The 25887-nt window shown below is 39.2% G+C and overlaps 1 protein-coding gene across 5 annotated transcripts in view; it reads right to left on the reverse strand.

Moving 5' to 3' along the window:
- The window catches only part of olf413 (DBH like monooxygenase olf413), a 945383-nt gene that overhangs the window by 260828 nt on the left and 658668 nt on the right, over positions 1–25887 (reverse strand). For 4 of the 5 annotated variants that reach the window (XM_067787440.1, XM_067787441.1, XM_067787442.1 and 1 more), the window contains one exon: positions 6710–6895. The exons of the other annotated variant lie outside the window; for it this stretch is intronic. In XM_067787440.1, coding sequence (XP_067643541.1) covers positions 6710–6895 — 186 coding nt within the window. The remainder of the gene's footprint in view (positions 1–6709; positions 6896–25887) is intronic. 5 annotated transcript variants of the gene reach the window in all.

Consider the following 25887-nt stretch of genomic DNA (forward strand, 5'->3'; position numbering starts at 1 on the left):
ACCAATTCCTTTGGTCTAGCGTTATTTATTTCTTTCCGGAGGCACCGATAAATCTCAATAATGGTAGAGTGGAATTTCTCGATCTGGCCGTTTACTTCACCTGTTTGAATTGGAGTTTGATATAGTTCGATTCCCAAACCTCTTATGTAGTTACATACCAATGGAGTCATAAATCCCCTCTCATTGTCTGTGACTATCATTTTTGGAGTTGTGAAATAGTGTATTGCTTTGGCTAGCTTAGCGCGGAGAGTGACGTATGCTTTATTTTTAATGTGAAAAAGCTTGGCAAATTTTGAAAATTTGTCTATGCAAGATAAAAATTTCTCCCCTTGAATTTCAAAAATGTCCACATGCACTATTTCGCATGGATATTTAGGCACTGGAGTCTCTTTTATCGGTGGTACTGCCGGATGCCTATCATACTGGTTAGCAAGGCAGGTTTCACAGTTAGAAGTGAAATTTTTTATCTTACTAGCCATTTTGGGAAAATAATACTTTTCCAAGATTTGCTCCCCATTTTCTTTTGAGTTTCTATGGGCCCTCCTATGTTCTGTCTCTATTATACCGCAAATCCTATCCTCGTTGGCCACATCCTCGACCACCCTCTGAGTTATCCTAATTTTGTATAAAAGGAAATGTTCTATATATACTTCTTGTAGGATTTGCAAGTAACTTTCTGGAATCTTTATTCCATTTATGAACGCTGGGTTTAGGCGTCGTTCCTTCAAGGCTTCGGTTAAGCTGGCCTTTTCAATTATATCTAGTCTCACATAATGACGAGTGAATCCTGGATGTGGGTTTTCAACACAAGTCATTGCATCCCCCTCCGTAAAAATTATTTGGTTTCGGAAAACGTTCAAAGGGGCTTCAACGTGTGGAATAAGGTCCGAAGAATCCTGTTCAGCACTGTGAGCTGTCCCCTCGTCACTTCTAGCTTCTGTTGGTGCATCGTTGGCTTCCGACGGTGCTGTCAAATGGTTTGCCTGGCATGGAATTCTGGAGAGAGCATCCGCCACGACATTCGATTTACCAGGAGTGTAAATCAATTCGCGGTTATACTCTTCTATTCTAGCCTTCCACCTCTTCAACTTGGCGTTATAGTTTCGACTTCCTAGCGCAAAAGTGAGAGGCTGGTGGTCACTGAAAATTCTAACTTTTTTCGCCCCATAGAGGTAGGATCTGAAGTTGTCTAGAGCCCAAACTATAGCCAACATTTCCTTCTCGTTTGTGGCATAGTTTTCCTCTGTTCTGCTTAAAGATCTTGAGATGTAGGCGATGGGTCGATCTTTCCCTGTTTCTCCTTGGGATAGCACCCCACCAATGGCATAGTTTGAGGCGTCGGTGGTAAGGTTGAACGGTTTTTCGAAATCTGGAAATGCGAGAATATCTGAGGAAACGAGTAGTTTTTTTAGAGTATCGAAGGCCAGAAGGGCCTCGGAATTCATTTTGATACGCTCTCTTCTAGATTGGTTTGCCTTGACCTGCGAATTCTCACCGCGTGTGAGATTGGTCAAGGGTTTAGCAACCTTATCGTAATCTCGAATGAACTTTCGGTAATACGACGTCATTCCCAAAAAGCTTTTTAGTTCCTTAAGCGTTTCTGGGGGCGAGAGGTTCTCTATAGCTTGGACCTTTGAAGGATCTGCCTTCATCCCGTCGGATGTTATTACATATCCCAGAAATTCTACTTCCGTTCTCATAAACTTAGTTTTTTCCAAATTCACTCTCAAATTAGCATCCGCAAGCCGTTTAAACACTATCTCTAAATTTACTAAATGTTCGTCGGTACTTTTTCCAAAGACAATAATTTCGTCGATATACACGTAGCATATCCTCCCTATATACTCTTTAAGAACGTCATCAATCATTCGCTGGAATATAGCCGGAGCGTTTTTTAACCCAAAGGGTAATCTCAGAAATTCGTACTTTCCATTCATTGTTGAAAACGTTGTTTTGGGTATATCTGTTTCTTTCATTGTGATTTGGTGAAAGCCTGAGGTCAGATCTATAGTTGTGAAATATTTTGCGTTCCCTAAACTGGCCAGCGTTGCATTAATATCTGGGATAGGATAGGCGTCTGGCACGGTGACTGCATTCAGACGTTTGAAGTCCACTACCATTCTATACTGCTTTTCACCAGAGGGTTTGGGTTTTTTCGGAACTACCCAAATAGGAGAATTGTACGGGCTTTTGGATGGTCGTATAATTCCTTCTTCAAGCAACTCAGTAATTGGTTTTCTACCTCTTCCCTCATGTTTGCAGGATATGGGTAACTTTTCGTGTATATGGGCTCATTCGTGGTAGTCTTTATCTCAGCTCGAACTGTGGTTTTAATATTTGATTTGATGTTAAGTGGACCGAACAAATGAGAATACTTTTCTATCATGGCTTTTAGGCTTGGGAGAATTGCGTCGGGTATATCGTCAGTTTCGAAAAAATTTAGGCTTCCTACGACTTTGTTTTTGAGCGGAATTCTTATATTGGGATCTATTGTAAGGACATGTTTTTTCCTGTCTATGACGGCACCCAGTTCTTTGAGGGTGTCATCGCCTATTATCCCATCAAACGAGCTTAAACCAGGAAGTGCGTAAAAGGTCACCATAGCTTCGTTACCAGCATTTTGGAAAAATCTCCCACTGATTTTTTTGTTTATTACTACAGGTCCTGCTACGGTGGTTACTGAGAAAGGTGGATTGACTGGGACTGTATTAGTTGCCAATTCAGGTCTTATAAAATTTTTATTTGCCCCTGTGTCAACTAAGAACTTTAGGGCTACTTTGTTTGGTGTCAAACAAGTGAGATAGGGTATACTGGATTGCGCGGTAGTCCTCATATGAAATAGGCTGGTGGCCCGTCCGCCATAAAATTTACCTGCTGGAAGTTGTCTTCTGTCGATTCAGCATACGTCGAAGGTCCGCTTTCTACATCTGCGCTGTTGGCTTCCATGTTGTAGAGCCTCTGCTGTTTGGGCATCTTTTCAATCGGTGATGCAGGTCCCCTTTTGAAGGCGTTGTTATTCGTCGGTCGGTTCATGTAGTTCACCTCTCTGGTTTGAACACTGTCGTCGACATCCATTCTTTCCGCAGGTTTTGGGGCTGCGGGGCTAGCAGGAGGTGCGGTGTTCGTCCCTTGATTGCCTTGGAATCTGTTGTAGGATGACCGGCCATTCCCTTGAGTATTGTTCCGATTCGTCCAGTTGTATGTAGACCGTGATCGAGGAGGTAACGGTGGTCTCTGAGTAACTTGCGACAGGGTATTGGTGGGGACAACTACTCTATTTGGAGTGTTTGCATGGACTATTGTGTTCCTTAACGTTAGGTTCTGGATGTCAAGGCAGGCCGTGTACGCTTCTGGCAGTGTTTTTGGCTTCTGCACTATAAGCATACGTGACAATTCTGGACTGAGGCCACGTATGAAAACATCGAGTGCCCTGTTACGGTACGTTTCCACAAGGACCGACACGGTTTCCTGGCTATAGTCATCGTACTTGATTTTGTTCACTATTAGAGACAACTGATGATTGACCGTTGCGTAGAAATCATCTAGTTTCGAACCTCTCTGAGCTAGCTGATTCAGTTGGTGCTCTAAAGTCCTAATGTCCCTTTTGTCTGCGTAATGCAGCGATAATACCCTTTTTATTTCTACCCAATCGCTATCGAAAACATTATACGCTACCAGTGCTGCGTCGGCAAAGCCACGGATTTTCTGCCTAATATGTTGCAGGATGGCACGATACAGGGGCCTTTCCTTGACGATATCGTAGTCCGAGAGAATTCCTTCAACGCTGTGAACCCAAGAGATGTATTGAGAAGGGCTGCCTTCAAAAACTTGCAGCTCCTTCACGCAGTCGGGGAGTCTGCCAATATCCTTTAGGTCTTGCTCCGACAGTGGTGTTCGCACCGCTGCCAATACCCCCTGTGGCTGCGTTCTTACGCCACCCTGTTCTACTCTTCCCAATCGCTCATCGATTCTGGCAAGATTTTGTTCTAAACTCGCGTTATTGCATTCAATTTCCCCTAGCCTAGAGTTCAGAGCAACACCGTTGCTTTCTATACCCCCAAGGCGTGTCTCAAGCCGCCTAATCTGCTCGAGGAGAGCATTAATGCCCCCATTAAGTTCATTAACTTTCGTGGCTAAAGCGTCCATTTCAGATTAAAAAAAATTTAGTTTGAGATTAAAAAATATATTTTTAAATTTTAATTTGGCACACGGTGGCTCTTTAAAAATTGTTTTTTATTTTTTTTTTTTGTTACTTACTGGCGTTCGCGATCACCTGACGGGATAGTCCTTATAGCACAGACGATTTATTTGTTTTTTGTTTTAGTTTTAAGGTTGTACTTACACTTTAACAGTTTCCTGCAAAGAAAAAAAGGACTTTAGTTACATTTGTGAAACTTTTACCGTGTTCTTATGGCAACGGCGACATGTACCAAGTTGGCGTTTCACAGTACATTAGTCTTTAAATAATTATGGTTTTGGTCAGGGGAGGCTGTGTCACTCCTTTTTAGTCGTCGACAATCAGATTGAAGGCAACCTACTAAGGCACAGTTGCTCCACAACGCCCTGGACATATTGCGAATCTTTCGCGTGTTCTTATGGGTACGCTGAAAGTATCGCAAGTAACGAGTGACCGTTTTCAGTGTGTGCTGATGTGTACCCTGGAAACTCCACAAAAGGATAAGCCGGCCCAAGAGTGTTCTTATGTGTACGCTCGGGTTAACTTTTTCAGAAGGAAATTTTTGCCGTATCCTGAAGGGAGCGGCAAGTTGCATATTGCAAAAAAAAAAAAATTTTGTGTACATGACACGGTCACAGGAGTCGTTAACCATTTTTCGGCCTTTGGTATGGTGAGGTCCGTCCTAGAAGTATAGGTATACGGACTCACCCAGCCAGTGTGATTATACGTGCACTTGAAATAGCAATAGTGGGGCCGTAGGATAATTCACTTATAAAATGTTTCAATTTTCGTGTTGAATTTTATTCGCGCGCCAGAGGATCTTAGGGGTCACAGGCTCGCTTCTTTTAATATTATTCCTGTATAGCCCTCTGAGGGCTTTTAGGATTGGACGTAGTAATTTATTGCGTGTAGCATCACTTTTCACTCAACTTTTTGTTATTCACTTGTTTTTTTTTTTATTATTCGTTTTACCTCTCCTGGGGAGAGGAGCTTTTATACCCTGGAGGGTCCCGAAGGGAATCGCAGAGTTAAGCTATCGTTATAACCGGAGGGTCCCCTCGAAGGTGAATCTCGGTTTTGGTATTTTCGTTATTGGCTGTACAAGCCTTAAATTATCTAAGCTGAGGTCTTGCCTCTCTATATATTTTTTTATTCCTTTATCGGTAAAATTGCTATTATTTTTTTTTTCTTAGCACTCCACTATCACTATCACTTTGTCACTAATCACTATGGACCTCACATTTAAGGAGGTCCTTTTTGAAGGATCCACTTACCAGTGGGTCCCTGCTCGGACGCCAGTTAAGGAGCCCAAGGACTAGAGCTCCAAAAAGTTAAAGTTGGGGGCCGCCCCGCGGGCCCATTGCAACCTGAAAAGATCCAAATAAAAATAGGTTTTTCCGCTTAACAATATTTACCATTTATTTCCGTTCGATGTCAAAAACAGACTGACTTTATCATTAACTTAAACTAAGCTCTAAGCTTCTACATTAATCTAAGTGATTTCATAATTGCTGACACTGCACTTCCCACGATTGGCCAAAATAATATTTTATCGCTTGCGTGGCGAATCACACGGCTTGCATTTTGTCCGCATATCATATCGCTTACGCTGCAGTTCCCATGGATTGCATTTTGTCTGCTTACGCAATATGATATCCGATCAATTACCTACGTTGGCTTTGCTTGTGTTTGTTGAAGTGTGGTGTCAGCACATTCTTACAAGTAAGTGTGTCTGCCCCCTTGTTAAGTTACATACAAACCTTAATTACTGGGAAAGCTGGGACTGATACTGGGAATAAGAGATGGAGATCAATAAAAAGAACTAAATAGATGGAAAACGAGGGAAGGAGAAAGAGATTGAGAAAGATATAGGATAAGTCGAAGATAGACGGATAGGGATAGATAGAACGGGAGAAGAAGGAGAGGGAGCTAGAGAGAAAAGTAGGGATGGAAAATACGGAGGGGGAGAAAGATACACAGAGATAGGAGTGAATTAAAGGATAAATAAAGGGTGGGGGAGAGTAAAAGGTGAGAAACTCTTGAAAGTTCTGCAGCTAGACTAAAGTTAGGGCAGAGAACGGCTGCGGGTCTGCTAGTACAAGTATAAGATAGATTAAATTTCTTTAGTGCACAAACATGAGTATATATGTATATTATATATTTTTCGAATGCATACATACATACATCCATATACATACTTAAAGCAAAATTGCTCGTACAATTCACAGCGAACATACACACGAACTGCATTTTGAACTTGTGATGTTGTGTCATATTGTTTTAAATTTCACTCTTATAAATTTTTCATAACACGCCTATATCAATTATAACAAAAATCCAAATTATCCAGCAATTATTTGCTGTTTGGGGTCCATTTTGCACCCCGATGTTCACTGCTGTGCCACTGACCCTCTACCGTTAGTAATAAAATAAATAATAAGCTCTTTTTATTAAAAAAAAAGTGAAACATAGATTGAAAAATATAATTGGCCAAGAAGTTAGTATAATAGCGGCATAAAGCTAATACATTACCTCCGACCCGCGTGACCATGACGCTACGATTGCGCTGCAGGCCAAAGGTATATCCCTGTTTCCCATACATTGACGTCCCTGTTTTCTCGCCATTATTTCAAGCTCAGATCCCGATCCTTGACACTCATGAAGCGTTATTTGTTGTAAGTAATGAATGCTGGCTGGTGAGTCAAAAATTGGTTCGTACTGCATATAATGAAAAGAAATGAATAAAAATTCATTATTTTAAATTAGATTTGTTATTTCAAAAAATTTAACTCAGGAGCATATTACGTACACATAACGCAGAGTCGTATTTTCTGGTGTGAAACAGAATTAGTATGTTATTAGAGCAGTTATTCGTGTCAGTGAGTGAAGGTAGACCTGATTGCCTTTGTGAAATTTTAAGTATTATATAGAGATGAATATGAATGCCAGTGACTGAGACGCAACGTACCACCGCGTCATACATAATCTGGCCCTTAAACTCAAATATTTTTAACTTTATATTGTTATGCTGACGCGAGGTCAGGTTTTCAGAATAAAACGAAAAAGTTGTTTTTTCGGATACTAATATATTTAGGTTACTCTACGGTAACCGTCTTCAGGGTTGAAGAGCCAGCATAACAACATAAAGTTATAAATTTAAAGGTCGCCAAAAATCTCCAATTAAATATTCTTAGCTCTCAATAGATTTTTTAAGGCCTACTTACAGAACGGAAAGTTATGTTTTCAACTCACAGTTAGCTTCAAATGGGGGGCTTAAACTCATACAATTATGACAAATTACCTCTGAGTAATATAGCAGTTCTGCAAGTGGGCCTTATACTATGTAAAAGTTTGAGGTGTTGAGCAACTGAGGTGAATAACTATTTGAGTACATTCGTAAATATACAAAGGGCCGTTTCCAAACGAAAAATGGCCCTTTAACTGACATATTACCGAACCATTTATGTCAAATAATTTGCCAGTCAGCATTAGCTGAAGATGGTGAAAACGAACTCAAGTAAATTCGTTGGAGAAATTTAGTTAAATATGAATGCTTCTTCTTGGATCGTGAGCTACTTATATATGTACCTGCTTTGGGACCCACCTAGAACTTGGTAAGCGGTGTATGCACTAGTGATGGACGATATGGCGAGCTATCAGTGAAAATAGATATGGCTATTTTTGAATCGCGGCTATTTTTTATAGCTATAGCGATCGCTTTATTTTAACAAGCGATTTTATACAGAAGATATGATGAGCGATACAGCGATTTTGAGCTATCAGTGAATATGGATATGGCTATTTTTACAGCTATGGCGATCGCTTTAATTTATCTTTAATAAACGAAACTGCTATTATTTGTATACTTGGATATAAAAAATGAATGTTTAAGTTTGTTTAGATTGAATGCTATACATTAATTTAATTTAGTATACAGAATATATGAACCAAAATTGGAATAAAAAGAAAAAAAAAAAATGTACCTTTTATTGTAAATTGATGTAATGTGAAACTCTAATTATCTGAGATGTTATAATACAATATTATTAACTGGCTGACGACAATAGGTTCAGACTCGTATTACACTCAATGAGATGAAACTAGCGGAAATAGATGTCTATGCATATTTGTTTTATAAATTTTGCTAATTGAAAATGCTTTGATTTTTAAATATAAGATGAGTCAACCCGAAATAAATCTGTATATGTAACACCATAAAAACATGATTTATTACTATATTAACCTACACCGATGTTTTCGGAAATACTCCGTATGAATTTATTCTGAAAGTTGTATTTGGCTGCATAATATTTGTATAGTAAAGTGAATAAATTTTTATTGAAAAATACAGAGGAAAAATATAGCAAATTCTTCAAACTATTTTAAAAATATTCTTTAGCAGAAAATTAGCCACCCACTTCAGTGCCATAAAAAACAAAGCTTGAATTGCATTCTCCCAAAAAACCTAAATTTTGAGTTAAGCTGTTTCAATAAGACGAGTGATATATGTTTCTATAATTCTTTTATTTTTCCACCAAAAACACAAATTTTATAAAACTGTTAACGGCTACAGCCTAGAAGTATTAACTTATGAATAACATATGCATTAGTTTCGGTAACGTTTTACCAGACGGTGCACCACCTAATTTTTATCGAAATTTATCAAAAGACGCGTCTCGACCTCCGTTTTAAGAATCCGAAAGCGAAAATTAAATTTTTATTTCTGTCAAAAGATATAAGCAAAAACTCGATTCAAATTTCCATGTGGATGTTGTTTTTTGCCACATTTCATGTACACACACACACACTGATGCAGAAAGGAGTTCTGTGCGCACTTTTTTTTTTGATCCCCAAACCGGTGTCAGATCCACCCAGGGTAATTTTTTATAAGCCAGAAAGGTGTTCTATGCAAAAAAATTGTTGATCGGGCCCCATATTTCGGACCCTCCCGGGGTCGTTTTGCGGTTTTTTGTAAATATCTTTTGACTGAAATAAAATTTTTGATTTTCGCTCTCGGATTCTTAAAACGGAGGTCTAGACGCGTCTTTTGATACCACCTTTGAGAAATTTAGATAAAAATTAGGTAGTGCACCGTCTTGTAAAACGTTACCTTAGTTTCATATCCGAATCAGTTTTAGCAAGCGTAAAGTATGCTATTGTTTTTTTATTTAAGCCAACGTCCCTTCTTATTTCTATACCCTCCTGTGTTTGCGATTCTTTTAAATTTTTATCGTATTCTGTTTCTAGGCGCACAAGTGGACCAAAAACTTTCTCGTATTGATAACCATCTTCATAACGCAATAGAACTTGTGATGGTTCAGTATCTATACCCGGCTTCTCTAAATCCTGAAATGTTGCATCAATATTTTCCTTCCATAATTCCTCCAATTTGTTTATTTGTGCTGCTGATACTTGTCGTGCACGCAACTGCTCTTGCTCGGTAAGCACCTTAACCAGCCACGGAAAAAACGATCAGTTATAAGTGGCTTCCATTGTTCTTGATCTCAATTCATATCTATCAAAGAGTTTTGCGCTGCACATGGTTGACATGATGGCTGTCTATACGAGAGCATGACACTGCTAATACGCGTCCAAAAATATCGAGAGAGGTGTCAAACGACGCGTCTTGACATCAGTATTAATAATCCGAAACCGGAAATTTTAAGTCATTCAAAAGATATTAACGAAAAACCGAAAAATGACCCACGGGTCCCTCCGAAACCGGGGGTGGGATCCACAGTATTTTTGCGCAGAACACCTTTCCGCATTGGCGGCCTTCCGCCCCGCTTATAAAAAATTATCCTGGGTGGGTCCAACACCGGTTTGGAGACCAAAACTATATCCGTGCAAAACACTTATGTTCACAATTTTTTTTGTGGGTACGCCAACATTACAACAACCACATGAAAATCGCCAACTTCAACTCCAAATATCTCCGGAGATAAAATTTTTCTTTTCCGCTTTCGGATTATTAATACTGATGTCAATACGTGTCTTTTGACACGTCTCTCGATATTTTTGGACGCGTATTAGCAGTGTCATGCTGTCGTAAAGATTTACCCCCGATTTTTCGACAATAACTGGCAAACTTTTGTAAAAGTATATTTTTTCCAATTTTCGAGAAAATTATTCCATTTTGTATCCAATAAACTTTTTTACTCAGTCGGAAAGTAAAGCACACAGATGAGTATTGATAAACGATATTTCACTATCGATGATTGCATCGCCGCTATCACTATTAGTATTAGAATTTCATGCCGAAGGAAAATCGCCAATCGCTATTCTGCCAGAGGTGATTGCCATTCAAAGAATCAAATGAAGGAAAATCGCCAATCACTGATATATTTGGATTGAATAGCTATTAGCGATTTATTAATAGCGGCGATGCAATCACCAATAGCGAAATATCGTTACATCACTAGTACGCACTTTCGCTTCTTTGAGTAGATTATTCATCCTAACATCTGATTAAGAAAGAAATTTCACAAAAGTCTCTAATAATAATTTTGCATGAAACAAAATATTTTGTGAGTGGGATATTTCCAGACATATTCTGGCAATGATTGCTTTTTTAGAATTACATTTCATTCAAATCGTGTACCAATTATAATAATAAAGAAATTATGATTCAAGAGAAAAAACTAGTTTTATTTTTAACAACTACAGCTAACAGTCATTAGTTAAATATTATGCTTCCAATAATAGCACAATGCCTATACAGTAAGTTGTCATCAAAGCTCAACGAGGAGGAGAGAGTGAAGAAGGCCCCGACGGCACTTTATGCATATAGAAGAATACTGGGGTGTACGCGGGGTTTATCGCCCTCTCTATCTCATTGGGTATTTACAGGGATCGCAAACCCTCTCCTATACTATAGAGTCCTTGCTTGGCGGACAGTCAGAAAAAGAACCTACCTAAAAAATTTATAGGGGGTATGCAGGCTATCAATGGAAACAACTCCGGTGGTTGCACTGTATGACATTCTGCATATTCTACCCGTATACCTGGTGGCAAAGTACACAGCGTTAACAACTGCAACGAGGTTCAATGCCTCGTCCCAAATGGCGTACAAGGCCATACACATATACACCGATGGTTCCAAAGCAGCGGAAGGAGTACCCTACTCCTTCTTGCGGTAAACTGTCCTGATGCTGAAATAAAGAGATTCTACCATATCCTGCCGGATCACTGTAGCGTTTATTAGGCGGAAGTAGCAGCCGTAACCAAAGCAGTAGAAACACTGGAAGAAAATAACTTAAACTGCAGCCGCGTCAACTTTTTTATTGACAGCCAAGCAGCAATTAAGATAATAATCTCGCATAGAACAGCATCTAAACGTGTTTCAGAGATAAGACATGCAGTTGTTTTTTATGCTGAAATATCATACAAATAACACCAAAGACTTTTGTTGTATTTGCAATGTGCAGAAATATATGCTTCAAATAGCCATGGAAAGGAACCACGGTAGGAATTCCCAAGACAGAAAAACATGGAAATGCATCGACTCCAACTCATTGGGCCTTTTTCGCCAAGTGTCGTGGTGCCCATCTTGAGGGATGTCTTCCTCTATCTAAGTAGCAATAGGATGTGGGTAACATAAGGCATGCCACTGATTACACATTTTTGGTAAATTAGTGACCACGCCAGACAAGTTTGCACAGCTTTGATTCACAACCGTGGGACAATTTCCTGCCACTACAAAAACCAACAGTTTCCAGTGATTTAGGTTTTTTTTTGTATTTAGGTAGCAATTTAGGCAAACTCGCACACATCCTTAACAATTTGGGAAAAATTTAAATAATCCCAAAATTATTAAAAAACATTTTCATACATTAAAAGCAATAAAGTACACTCCCCGCTTAGTAGTACAAAAAACATGAATTGATTAATGGTGAACCTTTTTTTTATTTTTTGTAAAGTTCCACGTTTAAGGAAAGGAAATCCTACTTTCATGATAAAGCACAGCCCTCTTTCGACGTTACAAATCTCAATATTTTTCTTCTTAATTGGCGCTTAACAGTTTAAAAGGTCGTGTATAATATGCTTAGTGTTAGAACGGTACGAGTACTGAGTGAGTAGTACCGATACTTTTCCAAAAAATACTCGAGTATTTCGTACTCGATGCTTACTTCCAAGTACTGAGCAAAGTATCGATACTTTTCCCCGGTACTTTACCAAGTACCGATGGTCTTTATTTTAAGATCAACTAAGTTCAGTCCATTAACACAATAACTTGAGCATAAACTAAGATCGTCGACGATGCGATGAAAGCTACGCATATGACTTAAACCGATTTGATAATGGTTGATGGGATACGATTTCTGCATATGGTGGTAAAAGAAAAGTATGTGTTTATGGTCCAGAATCACTAACTCCAAAAAAGTTATGAAAACCTGGTAGCTCCATAAAATTTCAATACATTTTAACTTGCCACGCAATAAAGCTTTTTAGTTCTACTGTGAAAATTTGATGGATGTTATTGAAAATGATCGAAATCCGATTATATCCATGCCCACTTTCAAAAATGGGTTAGCAAATAATGATGAAGTAGTGAAACTTAACGATTGAAAAAAAAAAATTATCCTGCACAACATAAATTTATTACATTTTTTTGAAATGGGCGTGGCGCTGCCCAAATTAAAGGTTTTGCAAACCGTAAATCAAAAGCCGTTGGTATTACCTTGCAAGTCGGCGGAAATAGGTCCTTGGTATATATATAGATCCGATGTAAAGCGGATAAGGGCGACGCCTGCTTTAAAAAAGGGCTTACAGTTTTAATATTAGCAAAATATCCAATATATATGCATATGGTCGTAAAAATACTAGAATACTAGTTGAGATATGGTAATGCAAAGTACAAAAGTGTAAAAATAGGAAAATCGGTTAAAAAAGGAGCTTACAGTTTTAATATTAGCAAAATATCCAATATATATGTATATGGTCGTAACAATACTAGAATACTAGTTGAGATATGGTAATGCAAAGTACAAAAGTGTAAAAATAGGAAAATCGGTTAAAAAAGGAGCTTACAGTTTTAATATTAGCAAAATATTCAATATATATGTATATGGTCGTAACAATACTAGAATACTAGTTCAGATATGGTAATGCAAAGTACAAAAGTGTAAAAATAGGAAAATCGTTCTGATCCCCTTCTATTTAGTTAATCTCTCTGCAGAACGTTTCATGTCATAAAGAAAATACTTGAAACCACTTACCTCCGAGGAGATTCATACCCAGTTTCTCTTCCAATTTGCGTCGTTCTATTTTTAATTTTCCTTACAAATGGAGGGGACGAGACCCCCACATTTTATGCTGATTCCGAAGGGCATCTGTAAGGTGAATGAATTTTCACTGGGAAGCCTTTCGTGGGAGAAATACACTGCGAGTGCTCGCCTTTTTTATATGTAAAAACTTTGCGTGCCTAAAGCTGATCAAAAATCTTTTATATGAGTACCGGTATAGATACTTTTTCTAAAAGTTCTATCACTAAATATGCTAACAGCAATTTCCCCTACCAGTGTGAATTCTAAAAGATGTTTCTCAGCTTTCAGATGATAATATAGTATCATATGGCAAGGATACTTTGAAGGATATAATGAGCGTAGCACATGCGTTAAAGTGCAAAACACAAGGACTCATAGTCATAGTCAAAATAAAATGGGTTTTAAATTTAGTTTTGCAACTTAAAACCTATTTTACTATGGGCCAAATTATTTATTTTTGTTTAAAATGAAACTAAAAAGTAATTTGATAATTTTGATTGAGCTTTAGGCCAGATTATTGAATAAAACTTCTTTTTTAGTAGTATTCAAAATATATTTATTTTTCGATATTTCGACTTCAATCTGAAGTCATCATCAAGAATCTACGAAAAGAAAACAATTAACATTTTTAAACATACATTTCCGTAGCAAAAATACGACTTACACATATGGATATGTATGATCGACTGAACAGAAATTATGACAACATAATTTTAGTAAAAACAAAAGAGCGAAAAATATAAATAAAGATAAATCAAAAACTCCCGCGAATATAAACAATATCATGTACCGCAAGTGTAAACAAAAAACATATGTATACAATAAAAAATGTGTCAACAAAACTTATATATATATATATATATATATATGTATGTATGTACGTATTTAATGTATGTTATGCTCTCAGCATTGCTAGAGTTATTGTTTCAGCTTAAGTTTAGTGAGCATAGATTAGATTGATACGAATCTTTTGCTTACGCTCTCATATTTTCGCTCTCACGAGGGATTTATCTTCTAGTTGTTGCTGGCAACAATCACAGATAAATCCCTCGCGCCAGCTGAAGCGGGTGCCAGAACAAAAAATGTGCCAGCCAAAACGAAAAACGTGCCATAAATTTTGGTAAACTTTAGTTTGACCTACAACTGTAGAATAGCGTTCAAAAATTATGGGAAAAAGGATAAAAATACTTGTTTTGGTGTAAGTATTATTAATTCGAAGGCGGAGGGTAAATATTATTTCCCATTCAAAAGTTATCACTAAAAATAGGTTTTGTTAATATGAACTCCCGATGCAACCAGTCCATTTTGATCACAGAACCTGGAACGCCAGACATGCAGGATAAGCCCTATCCATCAAATAATGTTAACTATTATATCATAGGTCCGATTTACTGAAATTTCAAAAGAATAGATGGTTTTCACTGCGAGTTAAATGCGTTACAATATTTGACTAATTAATTTAATCGAAATGTAAATTTTACTTAGATTTGTTTATATTTAACTCTAACTAGTCATATAATTGTGAAATAACTTTAAGGAAATAAATATTTTACGACTATCATATTATTAAATGATTGAAACTATAATCGCCGAAATGTATGTCAAAAATCCCCATTTTCAGATCTATTCAGTTTTGTTTGGAGTGGCATCATTGATAAATGTTTTAAAAAATGTGCATTTTGACAGCGCTCTCTCGAAACAAAGAGTTGCAAATCCATTCATCTATGTTAGTGAGTGTGCTTAACTGACAGCAGCGTGATGTTGTTGTTTTAAGACCAAATTTCTGTAGGTTTGTGCACAATGGTCTACATCTGATTTAAAATTCATTTTTATATCATTAGGGGTGTTCAAAATGTGTAAGGTTTCTAAAATGAAGCGCTTGTTATAATGTTTTTCATGTTCCAGAATGGTTACGTTTTCAAAATCTGGATAGTGTCCCGTGTCTTTGCAATGCGCAGCCAATGCTGTCTTGTTTTCTGGATTATTATTTCTCAATTTAATATTCGATTTGTGGGAGGAAAGCCTCGTCTTTAGTTTAAGTTTAGTTGTCCCTACATATACTTGTTCGCATACGTGGGACCCGTCGCCGTTGCATGGAATTTTGTACACCACGTTGGATTTCTCATGATTTGGTATTTTGTCCTTTAAATTACTATAAATTGGTCGTAGAGTGTTGTTGTAAGTAAAGAAATATGAAATCGCGTTTACTTACAACAACAACACTCTACGACCAATTTATAGTAATTTAAAGGACAAAATACCAAATCATGAGAAATCCAACGTGGTGTACAAAATTCCATGCAACGGCGATGGGTCCCACGTATGCGAACAAGTATATGTAGGGACAACTAAACTTAAACTAAAGACGAGGCTTTCCGCCCACAAATCGAATATTAAATTGAGAAATAATAATCCAGAAAACAAGACAGCATTGGCTGCGCATTGCAAAGACACGGGACACTATCCAGATTTTGAAAAAGTAACCATTCTGGAACATGAAAAACATTATAACAAGCGCTTCATTTTAGAAAACTTACACATTTTGAACACCCCTAATGATATAAAAATGAATTTTAAATCAGATGTAGACCACTGTGCACAAACCTACAGAAATTTGATCTTAAAACAACAACATCACGCTGCTGTCAGTTAAGCACACTCACTAAACTTAAGCTGAAACAATAACTCTAGCAATGCTGAGAGCATAACATACATTAAATACGTACATACGTACATACATATATATATATATATATATTTAACTTTTGTTGACACATTTTTTATTGTATACATATGTTTTTTGTTTACACTTGCGGTACATGATATTGTTTATATTCGCGGGAGTTTTTGATTTATCTTTATTTATATTTTTCGCTCTTTTGTTTTTACTAAAATTATGTTGTCATAATTTCTGTTCAGTCGATCATACATATCCATATGTGTAAGTCGTATTTTTGCTACGGAAATGTATGTTTAAAAATGTTAATTGTTTTCTTTTCGTAGATTCTTGATGATGACTTCAGATTGAAGTCGAAATATCGAAAAATAAATATATTTTGAATACTACTAAAAAAGAAGTTTTATTCAATAATCTGGCCTAAAGCTCAATCAAAATTATCAAATTATATTAAACAAGGCTATTAAATTTACCAATGAAACTAAAAAGTAAGAAAGTCTAAGTTCGGATGAAACCAGCTGTGCACTTAAAACGCTGTTGTTCTTCGCTTTATGTGGTTAATAGTGTTATAATGCCGCGGGATAATACATATCTATAGAAACCCAATTTCTTTCAAAAAAAGCAAAAAGGAACCGGAGGCCACGACTAATGAACTTGAGTGGGTAATTAAATGATTTAAAAAAAAAATTTTAGTAAACATTTTCATTGAAAACAATACTTACATTAAGTAATAATAATACTAAAAGCTAGAAAATAATTAGGTAGGTTCTAGGTACTAGTCATCACACTCCTCATCAATCTAGGGCGTTGATCAGAAAAATAAATAAAAGCGTTTGGCGCGTGGAATTTCTAAAAACGTGGGGCGTAGCATAACCTGATTAAGGTTCAGTTGATCTTATGTTAAGTTGAACTGCCCGGTCCATGAGGACTTCACATAGAATGATTGAGTCCGTAGTGTTACCAGAAGTTTGTTTTAACGACCAAACTGAAAAACCCTATCAAAAACCAGGACCTATGTTATAAAATAACTCCGTCCTCTTGGCAAATACTAGAAGCTTCCTAGGACTTAATCCACTTGCTGCTTCTAGATCTGACAGCTGTATCACTCTTAATAGGGCACGAGCACAGAACATGTTCGATCGTTTCCTCCTCCAACCCGCACTTCCTACATCAGCTATCTCTGACCAAGCCTAATTTAAAGGCATGTGACGCCAGAAGGCAGTGTCCAGTCAGAATACCCGTCATGAGTCTACAGTCCTCTCTTTTTAATGATAGAAGCAACTGTGATAATCTAAGGTTGTAAGACCTACACATAATCTTCGACACAGCCCCGCGTTTGAACCCACGCCTTTCCCGCTGGGTCGATCATGTGCACCTCTCGTCTTCGCTTAATCTCGCCCAATCTAATTGGGACGTCTACGGAGCAAGCTTCAAGGGATGCGCCCTTTTTATCTAGTTCGTCCGCTTTTTCATTCCCATCTATTCCCATATGCCCTGGGACCCAACATAGATGTATGCTTCTCCCTGTCCCGATTCTCTCCAGAGACTGCTTACACTCAAACACGCATTTAGATGCTGTGCTATGCGAGATTATTACCTTAATTATTGCTTGTCTGTCAATATAAAAGTTAACACGGTTGCAGCTTAAACTATTCTCTTCCAGGGTTTCTACTGCTTTGATTACGGCTAATATTTCCGCTTGGAAAACGCTACAGTAATCCGGCAGCCTGTAGGATCTGCTTATTTTCGGATCAGCGCAGTATATCGCAGACCCTACTCCTTCCACTACTTTGGAACCATCGGTGTACACGTATACCGCCTCGTCCGCCATTTGCACACCCTTGCGCCAACCGTCCACCTCTATTGTGCCCTTAAGATCTCCCTCGAAGCGCAGATAGGGAATCAGGTAGTCTGTTCGTCTTGCGATTGATGGCGCTATACTACTATGGCAATATGGTCGGCGCTCAAGCTGCCCCGAAGCACCGAGCCTGGTTGCGGTCGTTAATGCTTTGTTCTTTGCTACCAGGTCTACAGGTGGAATGTGCAGAATGGCATACAGTGCAGCCATCGAGGTTGTTTTCAGGGTTCCCGTAATGCTAAGCATCGATAGTCTGCATACCCCCTCTACTTTTTTGAGTTATGTTGTTTTTTGTGTGGCTTTCCACCAAACAAGAACTCCATAGTATAGAATGGGGCTTACAATCGCTGTAAAAACCCAATGAGAAAGAGAGGGCGATAGGCCCCACGTACACCCCAGCATTCTTTTACATGCATAGAGTGCCGTTGAGGCCTTCTTGACCCTCTCCTCCACGTTGAGCTTCCATGACAGCTTACCGTCTAGGATGATTCCTAGATATTTTGTGCAAGGTTTCTCCTGTAAGATCACCCCTCCTAACTTAGGCCTGGTCCAAGTTGGGACCTTGTACCTCTTTGTAAACAAGACCATATCCGTCTTCTCCGCATTGGCTTTCAACCCGACATTATATGCCCAGATATGAATATCCCGAAGCGCCCGATCCATCAAAGAACTAATCGTTGGAAGGCACTTTCCAATTATGACAATTGCAACGTCATCTGCGTAAGCCGTAAGTTTTACGGGTCCCTCATCGAATTGACTGAGCAGTTGGTTGATGAGAAGCGTCCACAGCAGAGGTGATAGCACCCTGCGGCGTGCCCCTGTCCACTGATTTCGTAGCCTCGTACAATCCCCATTGTGATGTAATCTTTCTGCAATTTAACATACAGTCGATCCATCTGATTAAGGCAGGATGTACTTTAATGTAATTAAGACCATCCATAATCGCCCCTTTTGCAACATTATTGAAAGCCCCGACAATGTCCAAGAAGACTCCTAGAGCATACTCCTTATATTCCAGGGATTTCTCTATGCTTATTACCAACCTATGCAATGCGGTGTCTACCGACTTGCCTTTGGTGTAGCATGCTGTGTTGTAGAGAGCAGCTTTTCATCCACGTTGGACTTTATGTACACATCTATCAGCCTCTCAAAGGTTTTGAGCAGAAATGATGTTAAGCTAATGGGTCTATAGTCATTGGGATACACGTGACCGATATTCCCCGCCTTTGGTAGAAAAGCTACACGAGCAGTTCTCCAAGAGTGCGGTACATGATTCAGTCTTATGCACCCATCGAATATTATTTTAAGCCATTACACGACCGCCGTACTTGAGACTTGTAGCATGGCCGGGAATATACCATCTGGGCCCGGCGATTTAAACTTAGAAACTGTCTTGACGGCCCACTCGATCTTGGTATCGGTCACCAAGCCCGGCACAACTAGCTCCGTGATCGAAGTGTGAGTGATGTCTGCTGGCTCTTCTAAACCGTCTCCCGATGGGAAATGTATATTGAGAGGCACCTCAAGGGATTCCTCACTATTACGTGACCATTCCCCGTTCTCTTTCTTTATTAGTCCCTGGACTATGTTTCCTTTTGCTAGGACTTTTTTCAACCGTGCTGTTTCGCTGGAGCATTCTATGTCCGTACAGAAACTTTTCCATGATTTTCTTTTCGCCCTGGTAATTTCACGCTTGTAGATCCTCAGTAGATCCCTGTACCCTTCCCGACACGCTTCACTTTCCGCGGTCTTTGCGAGCTTAAACATTTCTTTTACCTGTCTTTTTAGAAGACTCAGCTCTTTGCTCCACCATGGCGGCTTTGTTTTTCCTCTGAATCTTCTTAGAGGGCAAGCTTTGTTATACGCAGTCATAAGCGTCCCTGTTAGTAATTCATTCGACTCCTCCAGTTCCTCTACATTAGCAACCTCTTTGGGTTGTCCCAGTTTTGTTTCTACATGTTTCTGGAATTTAATCCAGCTCGTTGACCTAGGATTTCTAAAGGTTCCTCCCTTCTCTACCCTCTTTAGGAGGATGCTGGAGCTGATATACGCATGTTCGGAGAAGGATGGTCTTTCAAGAACCATCCAATCATACCTTGATATATCACCTTCGGAGCTCAATGTAATATCCAGAACATTGCTGGATGTTGGACCAATGTATGTAGGGATATTTCCCCTGTTGGCTATCTGCAAATTGGTTTGCCGGATGTAACAAAATAGAGATTCGCCTCTCTCGTTCGCATCTGCTGGTGCGCATTTACATCTGCGCCTATGACCAACCGCCCTTTGCGCCCTTCCTCTTGTACTAGCCTTTTACACTACATCGGTGGAACCTCCGCAGCATGGGCCATGAGCAGGACGCCAGGATAAATGCCTGCTTATTCTTTTGCTCAACGGCCACCGCTACGAGATCCTCAGTGGTGTAATTAGGAAGCATATATGAATGCAGCTGTTTCCTTACCATTACTACAGCTCGCACCCATCCTTCCGTTTGCACGTAGTAAACGCCAAACCCGTGCGCGCTAAGTCCAGAAACCTTTCCTCCCGATGAGAGCCTCGGCTCCTGGATCAGCGCCACGTCAAACGAACCCTCCTCAAGGGTTAGGAGGAGTTAGCTCGACACCACTTTACTGTGTTGGAGGTTTATCTGTAGGACTCGCAGTACCATTGGGCTATTTGTCCCCCTCCAACACCTTCGTCTTGATGTCGTCGTCCTCCCCTTGCAATTTTGGTTTAGAGTATTCGAGGCCCCCTTCAGCCTCTCATGACTGTTGTGCCGGGTGTTCCTCTGTGCGAGTCACAGCACCATTTAGCGGTTGGTCCTCTTCTAGCACGTTCGTGGTGACGTCGGGGACCTCCACCTGTCTTTTTTCCCTTAGGCTTTTGAGGTCCTTTTCGACTTCGCCCACCTCTAGCGTGTTAGGGTTTTTATCCTCGGGACTTCTTTTCCTGAGTCGCATGTAAATTTTGCCAGCGCCAGAGGACATTGTGCCAAGCTGCGTGTACAAAATATCCTCCGCCTGCTTGTTTATTTGGAAGATGTAGAACTGACTATCCTCGGTAGGCCGAGATACAGTAAGTACCCTCCAATCCTGTGTCGGTATGTTCGGATTCTGATTCTGCAGAAGTCGCAGTGTATCCTCCGACTTCATCACGTATGGTATCCATACCTTAACTTTTGGTACCGTGGGGATTTGCGCTTTATCCACCACCTCAAACCGCGTGTTCGTGCCTTGCCTTTGGAACCACTTCCTACAGCCACCGCAAGCTCGCGATGTTGTCGCGCGCTATCATCTTCACACCATTATACCATCCCCCAGAATCAAAGGTTGGAAGGGGCTTACTTGGTTGTTCCCGCATCATTTTAAGCATTAAGCTAATAAGCTCCCTTTCAACAGATCTCCGCCTTTCAGTAGTCATTTGTCCGAAAGGACTGCTACGATCAACCAGCGCCACAGTCAGTGACTGCTTTGCCATATCACTCATCTTCTCGGGAAAAGCAGGAGTCTTAGTGTTATCTCCCTTTGGCACCTCCGAGAAAGCCGGAGTCTTAGCGTTAGCTCCCTTTAGCGCCTCCGAGAAAGCCATAATCTTAGCGTATCTCCCTTTGGCTTATCTCCTACTTCCTTAGTTGGACCTTCCCTCTGACTCGCAGCTTTCGAGGTAGCTGCTACCTCGCTATTGAAGCCCATCTGTCTTACAGCTTCGGGCCTACTTGTCTTGTCTATGCGATTGCCCTGCCTCGCGGCTCTAGGACTGGGTCCTTTCTGCCTCTTGAAACAGGCTTGTCGCCTTCCGCCGAACGTTGCCTCTTCATTCTGCCATTCGACGCTTCTTCCTCCTCGTACCGGTTGCAGAACCGAGGGTTTCTCGCAGCAAAACTTTTGAACTGCCTTCGACCTACTTCTACCGCTTCATGGGCCCATTCCAAGCTCTCGATCTCCACTTCTGTTGGGTCGACCACTGCTCCCAAGCGTTGTACAATTCTTAGTTCTGCACGGTACTGCGAGAGAGCTCTTTTACTTCCTCTGCTCCGTACCCTTCTCCACTCTCCTACTCCGTTTTCATTTGTGTGCTTCTCCAACACGGAGTTCATTGAATCAGCATTACTCTCGCTCCCCGAGTCCGACGCATCGCTTAATTCGTATTTTTCGTCCTTGGATTGCGACTCAGTCCTCCTCTTTACATCGTCCTTATTACAATCAGGTAATGAGTCGTTCATCTTGGTCGTACGACCACCTGCCCGACAAGGCGGGCTCAGCGGTCCAGTATTATATACGGGGAAAGAACCGTCCGCCACAGCAGTGCCCCTTACTGTGGTAAGGCCATAATTACTTCCCGAGGTGGCCCGGTATCGGGAAGGCTCCGTTCGAATACAGCCGAACTTATCCCCTGGCTGCAAATCGTCCAATAGGCACGGTCCGCCTAACACCCTGGATTAGGGGGTTGGCATTTCGTGGTCACCGACATCCCGCCGCCTTCCTATGAGGCGAAACCGCGTAGATGTCAGTCCTAAACAGCTCCGCCTCATAGTCGGGCCCTATGGAGTTCGGCTAAGCCCTCACACCAACGAAAAGGTGCCTACCCTAGTGAGGGCCACAGTTGGATTTACTTATACATTTATGAAAATATCCTTTACAAAGATATGAGCGGTTGACTATTAATAGAAATTTGACGCGATCCACGACATTATTTAATTTTCTGATCAACGCCCTAGATTGATGATTATATTCTAGCTTTTAGTATTATTAGCCGTCCTTTTCCGCGTAAAAAAAACGCTTATCCTCGGTTAGATAATGCTTTGGATACCCGTCTAGTGGCAGTGGTTAAATAACTAGCTACAGCACAGGTGTACCGAAAAGCCTCTGATGACCATAGTGTAAAACATATAGCTGAATCAGTTGCGATGAATTGTGAACACGCACCATTTTAAGAGGTGATACATAAAATTAGTGTGCAGGTGAAACATAGGCACATATTTCAGTTACATCTGAGTATAATGCGTAATGAAATTTAGTAGTACTAATTTTATGCGCGGAAATGTGGTGTATTTAAAGTTTGACGCTTAGCAGTCCATATAAAGTTTGAGCGTAAACGTTTACAGATGTAAAGAAAAAACAGCTATTATTACTTAATATAAGTATTGTTTTCAATAAAACATTTTAACTAAATTTTTTTTTTTATAATTATTATATTTTCTAGCATTTAGTATTATTATTACTTAATGTAAGTATTGTTTTCAATAAAACCGTTTAACTCCTGAAATTTTTTTTTATAATTTTATTTTTCATAGGTCTTTTTTATTCATGTATGTAATATGTGCTCCAAATATGAGCCAAATCGGATCACAAATACGATTTTTCTTAAAATCTCGATCCATGCGTCACCTAGCGAAGTTTATTTTTGTACATTGTCATCGGGTTCTGAACTATATTCCAAGCTTCAAGCTTGTAGCTTATCGGGAAGTTACTTAAATTTCAATTACAAAATTCGTAAACAACGCTACAGAGCCAAGCTAAATAAAGCCGTTTAAAATGGAGGTTTTCCTTCAGATATGCTCCCGTGATAGAACTAAAACATGTACATAAATATTTTTTTGAACATTGTTGGAAATAAAGGATTTGCGTAGAAGTCCATGTTTCCTCAAATATCAATCTATGTTTATATTTTTGGATAGCCTAAACTCAAAATTTTTTTATGTATAAGGGGCTAACATATTTGGTTCTTAGCTTTGAATTAATTTATTAAAATGTAAAGTTACACGCCTAGAAAATGACATGTTTTTAGCATTTTACATAAAATAATTTTTCATGTCACAACAAAACCTCGTAACTTGGACTTAAGTTCTATGTAATTATAACACAAAATTTTTTTTCATACATTTTAATTTTTTTGCTTTAACAAAAGCATGCAACTTCAAATATTTTTTAAATGTCGAAATTTCAGAGTCCATCACCGATTGGGCAATGAAACGTTTGGTGGAGCTTTTAAGGATATTGGTGGGAATTTTTGGACCAGTAGTGCAATATGTGCAGCAGTATTCTTTAAAAGTTGCTTGCTTTCGTCGTGCACCCATTTTAAGGTTTCCATACATTTTAAGTTACATTGTTTTATTTGGTTTGAGTTTAAGGTACTTAGAAATCAGATAGAAAAAAACGGGTTGAAGTCCTTAATAGATTTTTCCTCGGGATTCCGAAAATCCATAGCAAGACAAAAGCGCGTAAGTAAGAGTTACGTGTTTCTGTTCTATCACGGGAGTATGGGGATTTCCATACAAAAACTGTCTATTTTAAAATAAAGATATAACAGAGCGATAAAAATAAAAATACAAGTTCCATTGTACTAAAAGGAGTTATTGCCCGTTAATTTTTATATTTTTTGCCTATCTATGCAAAACAGTGGGAGTGGCTCTAAGGAATTTCGCTCATATTCAGAGAACACAGTTGTACCTATGAAAAAAAATTTTTCTGCCAAATTTCGTTCGGATTGGGAGATCTTTGTTAGACTGATGGCATTAAAATGGTAATTAACCGATTTTTTGGTTCTTGTCTAGGGCAATTATATTTTGAAAAAACAATACGGTTATAAATAATATCACAACATCTTCAACCGTTTTTGAAGTCGATTCAAAGATTTTCAAAAGAATCGAGCAGCCTTAGTAGGCATCGACACGCGCTTTTTTCAAAATATTCAAATACAATTTTTAAGAACCTTACGAAGTTGGAGTGGGATGACTCCACGGACAAATAGGCTGACGAATAGACCGACGAAAGGATGAGAACCATAACATAAACTTTTTTCTGTTGAGACTATCGATTCTTCGGGTTGACTAAAATATAATATAAAACAAATCGCTAGACGCTACCAACGATTAAGTCGATAGTGGCTACCGAAAAAAATGTATTTTTTTCGAGAAGTTTTCCCCAAAAATGCTCCTCTCGATCCGCTCATGGATACAGGAAAATGCAGTTTCTCGCTCTAAGGTAATATCAGCGACCTCACCACCTAACAGACGAGTCCTCCTATCAGATAGAGGTCAAATCGTGCTAAGCCAATTTTTGTTGTTATATCGGCCTACTGATTTGTAAGATCGCGGGTTCGAAAAAAATTGTTAATACATCCCATAGCACGGGGAAAAAGTGTCAATAAATATGACACTATGGCATCATTGCCATGAAACTAGTCCAATTTTCAAATCGTTTCTGCAACAGATGTCGCAGCGCTGTGAAAATCAATTGGCAGAAACAGGATAGAAGTAGCAATAGTGCAGATAAACAACCGCTGTGATAGCTGAATTTATAGCAGCGGCGTCTAAACGTTGCCGATGAAGGAATTTAGCAGTTCCCGATATGGATCTATACAACGAGCTTTGGCAGTTTAAATTAAAAATTTTACATTCAAGTAAAAATTTATCATAACAATAGTAATGATAAAATAATTATTGTTCGGCCTTGAGCTTGATTCGAACCCGCGATCTTACAAATCAGTAGGCCGATATAACAACAAAAAATGATTGAAACGCGACTGTGGCGGTGAAAGCAATTTATATAGAGTTATATGCGAGTGGATTTTCTCAGATAACAGAGACTCAAGGGTCTTCGATAGAGCAGGAAGAATGCGTATGGGACGAAAATCAATGGACTACTAGCAATTTTATTTTTACCTACTGGGACAGTGATTGCAAACTTCCATGCATCAGGGAAAGACTAAGTTGTAAGTTGATTAATGATATTTTTTAAGGTTGGCAAAATATGTGGAAGAATTATTTTTAGAAATTTCACCGGGACGTCAAACTTACGGCGCACGCAGATGGCATTGCAATTTTCATAAGTTGAAAGAGCCTTCAACAATGAGCTCTTTGGTGGGTCAGGCGCTTCGAAATATGACACTGTGGCATCATTGCCATAAA

This window comes from Eurosta solidaginis, chromosome 5 (genome assembly GCF_040869045.1).
Source record: "Eurosta solidaginis isolate ZX-2024a chromosome 5, ASM4086904v1, whole genome shotgun sequence".
In the NCBI taxonomy this organism is placed as follows: Eukaryota; Metazoa; Arthropoda; class Insecta; order Diptera; family Tephritidae; genus Eurosta; species Eurosta solidaginis.